Source organism: Semicossyphus pulcher, unplaced genomic scaffold (genome assembly GCF_022749685.1).
Source record: "Semicossyphus pulcher isolate SPU_LCO1_2020_fin unplaced genomic scaffold, fSemPul1.0.p SCAF_11, whole genome shotgun sequence".
Taxonomy (NCBI): domain Eukaryota; kingdom Metazoa; phylum Chordata; class Actinopteri; order Labriformes; family Labridae; genus Semicossyphus; species Semicossyphus pulcher.
Window position 1 is genome coordinate 28640666 of NW_027211615.1, and position 6755 is coordinate 28647420.

Below are 6755 nucleotides of genomic sequence, written 5' to 3' on the forward strand. Positions count from 1 at the left end.
GGACTGTATGTTTTACTATTCGAGGATGCCGAACCACATCAGGCAGAGGGACTGCAGATGAACTGCTGACTTTTACAGTGTGGGCCGATCACGCTCCTCTCCACATGTTCACACTACTCACAGATATGAACAGAGTATGACCAAAGTTGTTCAGTGTCACTTTGCTCTGTTGTTTGTGTATTTTGATTTCTTTTAACTCTGCTACGAATACAAACCTCGTTTCATCTTAAACAGTGTCGTCAGGATGCAACCTCGAGAGGCCGAATTAGACTTTAACAAAGAGGCAGAAGTCCTGCGACTTAGTTTGAGAGAAGAAGAAGATGTTTGTTATTAATCCCTGAGGGGATTAGATGTTAAATGTTTTCACTCTGATATTATTTCACACATGCTACACAGACGTTAGCCCGAAACACACACACGCACAAACAGGACCCTACGGACACGCATTAATGGAGAGGTGTCGGAGTGAGGGGGCTGAACACGGACATGCAGCCCCTGCAGTCGGGGACTTGTGCCTTGCTCAAGGACACCTCGGCAGTGTCCGGGAAACAGGCACCCTCCGGTTCCCAAGCCGAGCCTAGAGACTGAGCTGATATAAACTGTGCTTGAGTTTCACATCAAAAACTCCCTGATGCTTAAACACCTTCACATGATCAAGAATGTTGCTGCCATTCAAGACACCGCGGTAACATCCTCGGCGATTTCTCCAGCCCTTCTCACATTGCGGTGTAATTCCGGCACAGCGCCGTAACGGAGCTCTGCCCTCATGCTGCCATTTTACTATGGACCAAGCAGCACAGCGTAAAGCCGCTCCAGTCTGTTCTTACACAGCGCTCTGGCGTTGCAAAGGCAAAACGTGCGTGAGGTGTAAACAAACCTACAAACTTCATCATCATCTTGCACAAACCTGTACAGCTCTTTAATTACACCTGGTGTACATTGCTTTCTTATCTTATTTTTAAGGTCCCTGTCAGCAGAAGTTCTACTGTTACATAGCTTTTTATGTTCTGCACCTAAACACCAAGTCAAACTCCTTGTATGTGTAAACCTACTTGGTTTAAACTTGATTCTGATTTGGCCTCTGTTATCGCCTCCAAGCTCGGAGGCAGAACGACTTCACTCTACCATTCTGCATCTGTGTGTTTTACATCAAACCCATGTTCCATGTTTTCATTAGTACAGATAAACTAAGCACTTCTGTAATGTCTACCTGTGCAGAGAATCTTTGAGAACATCATTTAAGGAAACAAGATACTGGGGGGTGTTTGGGCCTCAGTGTTTCTAAAACCCTGGTTGCTTTTTTATCAGCCAATGTGACGTTCAGTCCACCTGTGAAAGCACCTCTGTAAATGTATATTTTCATGTTTCAAACATCCAGAAGAGAAAAAGACAGAATAAAAACAGTTTCTCAGTTTGGTTTTTATTATTTTTGGACATTTAGCAAAATACTGCAGAAACATCCAAAGCAGTATAAGAGCTAACGCTTACAAACAAAATAAATACAAAACTTAAAGTCATGATTGCATTCAGTTATTATTCAGGAGCGGCTGATAAAACTCGTTGATTGCTATAATGTCACGTGAACACACCGTCCTCACACACACACACACACCGGTTTAAATATAAATTAAAGAAAACAATTTGGCTACATCGTGAAAACACACAGCAACAGATCACAGAGCGCACGGAGCAATAATTTACACAAATAAGTTAATAAATACATAAATAAATAGAACAGAAGAATATACTGTATCGTGGTAATACAGGAGGCTTTGTAAAAAACAATAACATACCAGCCAGTGATAAATAAGACATCATGAAACAATCAGTGGAGTTTAAGGCAGGTTTACAGCGTTTCTAATCCAAAGGCATTACCGGCTACACTAGTTACTCTGTTTGTTCTCAGGCAACAGCTACTGATCCACAGATCCACAAGCTAGTTTAAAGCTAATCAGAGTGATGAGATCAGGTCGTCTCAGGCCTGTCCTTTCTGCTTTTATCGGCTACAGGTCGTCCCCTCTCTTAGGTCTAGAAGCTAATAGCACTTGTGCAGAGATGCTAGAAAAATAAATTAACAGTCTAACGCTTTAAGTGTCGGAAATATGACGTCAGGGAGCCTGCGAAAGGAGGAGAGGGGGGTCATAGGCCGGGGTTCAAACACACACCCAGAACCTGCTGAAGTGTCCAGAGCAAGGCACTGAATACCTGCCAGCTGCAGGTGAGCGGCCGACCTCTGACCTCTACAGTTGAATGCATGTCATTCATGTTATTATGCTTGCTGCAGGAGTTACACTGTAAAAATATCCTTTCATGATTTAACCGCATTCATTGTGATGCCAGAAGAAAAGAATCTTTATGCTCATCTGATTTGTGCAAATCGCTCCAGAATTGTGTCAGCAGAGTTACATCTTTTCACCAAACTCCCTTTGATTTTCAACTGGTTTTTAAAAAATTTTAGGAGCCCAAACTTCTGAAAGAAATCAGATATTTTTGCAGTGTAACCCTAAAATCCTCCCGGACACAAGGCTGGACTTTGTAGCCTTGTTATCTGACAGTGTGAAAGTAGCCTAAAGTCCCGGATCAGCAGGCGGGGCGGAGCGGCATCTGCAGCAGGATCACCTGCCGGTTCTCTGACGGGTGGCATTTGTTGATGTGTCTGGTGAGTCCCGGGGAGCTGTAGAAGATGGCGGGGCAGTATTTGCAGGGGTAGACCTGTGAGGAGTGCAGCAGGCGGATGTGCCGCTCCTGGCTGCCTCTGTTGGAGAAGTTCTCCCCGCAGACCGGGCACAGGTGGCAGGTGGAGGCGCTCAGGTTGAGCGGCGCCGCGCCCGGCTCGCAGGCCGGCGCGTCCTCTTCCTCTGCCGGCTTCGGGGAGCCGTGCTGAGACGCCAGGTGCTTCCGCAGGTACGCTTGGCGCTTAAACTTTTTCCCACAGTGGTTACAATCATACAGCCCCTCCTCTGAGCCGGACTCGGATGGTCCTGGGCTGGGTGTGTCCCTGTCACTAGAATCCTTCGCTTCCTCCGGTGCTGTCTTACCGGACGCAGCCTTCTCGCTCTCCAAATGTTGCACACCGGAGGCTCCGGTCTGCTGCTTCGGTTTGTGCCACCGCCGGTGCGAGGCGAGGTTCGCCGGGCAGCTGAACACCTTGTCACACTCGGGACACCTGTACTCGACCCGGACTATCCTGGAGCACTTGTGCTGCGCCAGAGAGAACGGGTCTGCGTAAGCCTCTCGGCACAGCTGGCACACGAACTCTCCCAGCGGGTTGTTGTCTCCTCCGGCCGGCTTCTGGTCCACCGGCGCCTCTTTAATCTTGAGCCCGAGAACCGGAGATGTGGTGACATCATCCTCAAAGTGCAGTTTCCGGATAGCTTTGGTTTTCTTGGATGCAGGTTTGCCTTTACGCTCGGTGTCGCTGGACGGCCGTTTGGTGCCCCCGGTAGATGTGGTGGCGGTAATGGTGCCGGTGCGGCTGCTGTTGCTGGAGCCGATTTTCAGGTCCACCGGGGCAAAGAAGTGGTCCAAAGCGGTGAGTGCTGCTGGTGTGGGGAAAGACTCTGCGGTGACCGGTGATCCGAGGTTAAAGCGCCTCTCGAAGTAGGAGCGGTCGTGGTCCTGGCTGACGGGGCGGGTGGGGCTGTAGAGCGCCTGGTACACCGCCTCCGGGTTTCCAAATTGCACCGGTTTGGCATCCTGCTCCGGAGCCACCGCCCCGCAGGTGGGCGTCGGCGTCTGTGCGCGTACCGGGATGGAGGCGAGAGGCGCGGTGGAGAGCGGCGGCGGTGGAGGAACATCAGCAGCTGTTGGCTCCGCTTCCTCCTCATCAGAGCGGACCCGGTAGGACACCGGGTTGGGTTTCTTGTTCCTTTTCACTAAAAATCCTCTCGGCATGTTCGCGCTGGACGGAGAGCTGAAGGCACTTTGGACGCTGCTGCTGCGAGAAGAAATCCACTTTCAGGCGCGCGCGGACACAAACATCAGATGCGTCTTTTTGTTGTTGTTTCCTTTCTGCTGCCGATCCTCTGTTCTCCTCCCGAGGTGCTTTCACCACAACATAGCTGCACTCTTTTTAAGGCGACATGATGACATTGTTCCCGTCCCCCCTTGTTGCCTCATCCGCAACCAATCAGAAGCAGCCGAGGTCCCCAGTGGATTTGGGGAGTGGGTGTGGGAGGATGGAGAGGCTGATGGAAGGGGAGGAGGGGGTGAGGGAGGGGGGATTTGCAGATTGCAAAGCAGATGTACCTGAGGGTTTTATTGTATTTCACCCCCTCTACACACACACACACACACACTCATTCTCTCTCTCTCCTCCTCCTCCTCCTCCTCGTCTCGACCCGGGCACACGCCAGGAGCCTCCTGCTTTTACGGTCTGATGAGTTTCTATAGAAATCTACACGTGCCTCGGCTTTATGTGTCGCCTTCGGGTGGTGGGGGCTCTGATTTGACCAAAAAGGAGACATCCGTCCACATAACGGCGTCGAGAAGAAGTGATTGGGCAAATCACAACAAGGAAAATAGGAAAATGTAGAATCGGAAGCTGGAAATTCGAAAGTGAAAACGCAGCAGAACTTGGACGAATATCGAGACCAGTTTTAGAAAATTAAAAAATTTGCTGGGAAAACAAACGCAACAGCCTCTCGAGACCCGAGTTATAGAAGTTAATTTAAATGTTTTTGGACCGCTCGAGACCCTTGCTGCATGTTTTAGAGTTTAAGAGGTTCAAAGACTTCCAGGACAGAAAACATCCCAACAACAAGAAGCACTTTTACGCACCGAGCGATGGAGCTAAATTTGGCCGCCTACATAAGTCATATAAACAAACAGCAAACAAACACACATCTCAAGCCACTGCAGCATGTGCGCTGGCGTGACAGTTAACTCCGGACATATGAATCCGTCATTTTACGCATACATAATTAATAGCGAGAGGAGGGTTTCCTGCTTTGCATCACAATGGCTGCGCTTGTGCAAGCTGTAGACCCGCCGTGATTGAAAAGGAAATTGCACAGTTGAGGGAGAAAAAAAAGGAGGAGAAGAAGTGGGGGCCCCCAAAAAGCAATCTGGCCCCGAGATACCGTCGGCGCGTGCTGTGCGTAATCAGTGCGCTTTTTTCTGTGTCTCCAAATGGGGCAAACCGAGATTATCAGCGAGTTCAAAAACACCCCAAACCCAATTCCTGCAGGTCACATCTGACCCGGGTCAGCCGGATATGAGTCTGTCCATCATGAGGGATGATGGGATGTGGTATGGGTCGGTGCTGAGCTCGAGGACACCTCTGAAATGTATGAAGGAGGAGGTGCGCGTGCAGGAAGCAGCAGGTTTCAGCTGATGTTTGAGCGTTGAGCTCAGGATCTGATTTGGTCACATTTTTAATGTTCAAACTTAGAGCTGATATACAAACAATTACCTTTCACATCATGTTATTAATCTCACCAACACTTAAATGATTATTTTCCACCATTTTAAAAATTGGTTTGATTAATTTGAAGTAAATTATGTTTACAATCTTAAAATCTCTCTGTCCTAAAAGTTTGATTTTCTTAAAACAAGCCAGTTAAGATATAATTATTGATTATGGAGCAGTAACCTGCCTTATTCTGTCGAGTCTTTCAAGGTATAGACACAAATTATAAACCATAAAACAGGTTATCTTTAGTAAACACAGCTTGAATAATGTCACAAAAGGTCTTTTGATTCAAACACAGACACAGTTACGGATAAAGATTGAAAAATCTGCTCTGTGGTTTTTTTGCAGTTTTGTTTCTGTAGTTTTTTCTGATTACTTCAAACTAAATCTATAATCATACAAATTGTTTATGCAGCTATAACAAGTCAAATAAACAAAATAATAACCATGAAGTAAAATAATATCACAAATACGTCACTAGTATAAACCATTGAATTTATCACCAGGGACTCTAAAAAGCAGCACTAAGATTATAAGAGCAAAGTTATTTAAAGTGCTAATCTCAAAGATCTCAGTTTCCTTCTCTTTGGCGGCACCTGTGGTGATAAACGGTAATTGCAGGAGCACACTTCCCAGATATCCAGACAGTGCTGCATGTGTGACGTCCACGATTGGCTCCGGTTGTAACTCTTGATTTTCCTGGCTGACGGTCGCTTTCCTTTTCAGACTGTTTGCTTCATCTGAGCGTCGAGTTTGTTTCTTCTTCTTTGGATTTTCACTTCTTGTTGAAGTTGTATCTGTAGTCATCCATCTTTTCTTTGTTTGTTCAGCCATAGTAGATTACTGTTTACTCGCAACACTTGCAGAGAGCGGAGAAGCAGCCGCTTAGCTCCACCTACCCTCTCTAGCAGACCAACCACTGCTGGCTGATGGAAAACACGTCACTAACTGGGCGCCGCTTGTGATTTTTGACACCCAGTCTGTAATAATACTATATACTGCAAATGCAAAGGCTTTCATCAGTGGGCCATCGGCTCAGTCAGCATTGTGTTACCTCATTCGGCGATAGATAGAGACTTAACAGACATTTATTTACATGAAAGTCTTTGAGATTATTCCTTTACGTGTAGAATATATAAAGTGCAGTAAAGTTACCATTAAAGAAACTGAACCACTGCAGACTCGTCTAAGTATCATAAGTATTAACGTCAGTAAATAAATTAATGAAACTTTCTGATCCCAGAAGCGAAACAGTTTCTTTAATCTGTTTACATCTTAAGTGACGTTTTAGACGACCTTATAAAAAGTCTCTTTACATGCAGACTTCAGCTTTATCTGCTGT

At 46.7% G+C, this 6755-nt stretch overlaps 1 protein-coding gene across 1 annotated transcript; it reads right to left on the reverse strand.

Moving 5' to 3' along the window:
- Nucleotides 1-2562: 2562 nt before the first annotated feature.
- On the reverse strand, nt 2563-4028 carry insm1a (insulinoma-associated 1a). The gene has a single exon (XM_069657580.1). It carries the CDS (start codon nt 3892-3894, stop codon nt 2581-2583), a length of 1314 nt encoding a protein of 437 aa, XP_069513681.1. The 5' UTR covers nt 3895-4028; the 3' UTR covers nt 2563-2580.
- Between the last annotated feature and the right edge of the window lie 2727 nt (nt 4029-6755).

What these genes read in the sequence shown, in the direction of transcription:
- insm1a (XM_069657580.1), bottom strand. Translation starts at nt 3,894, where the DNA reads ATGCCGAGAGGATTTTTAGTGAAAAGGAACAAGAAACCCAACCCGGTG.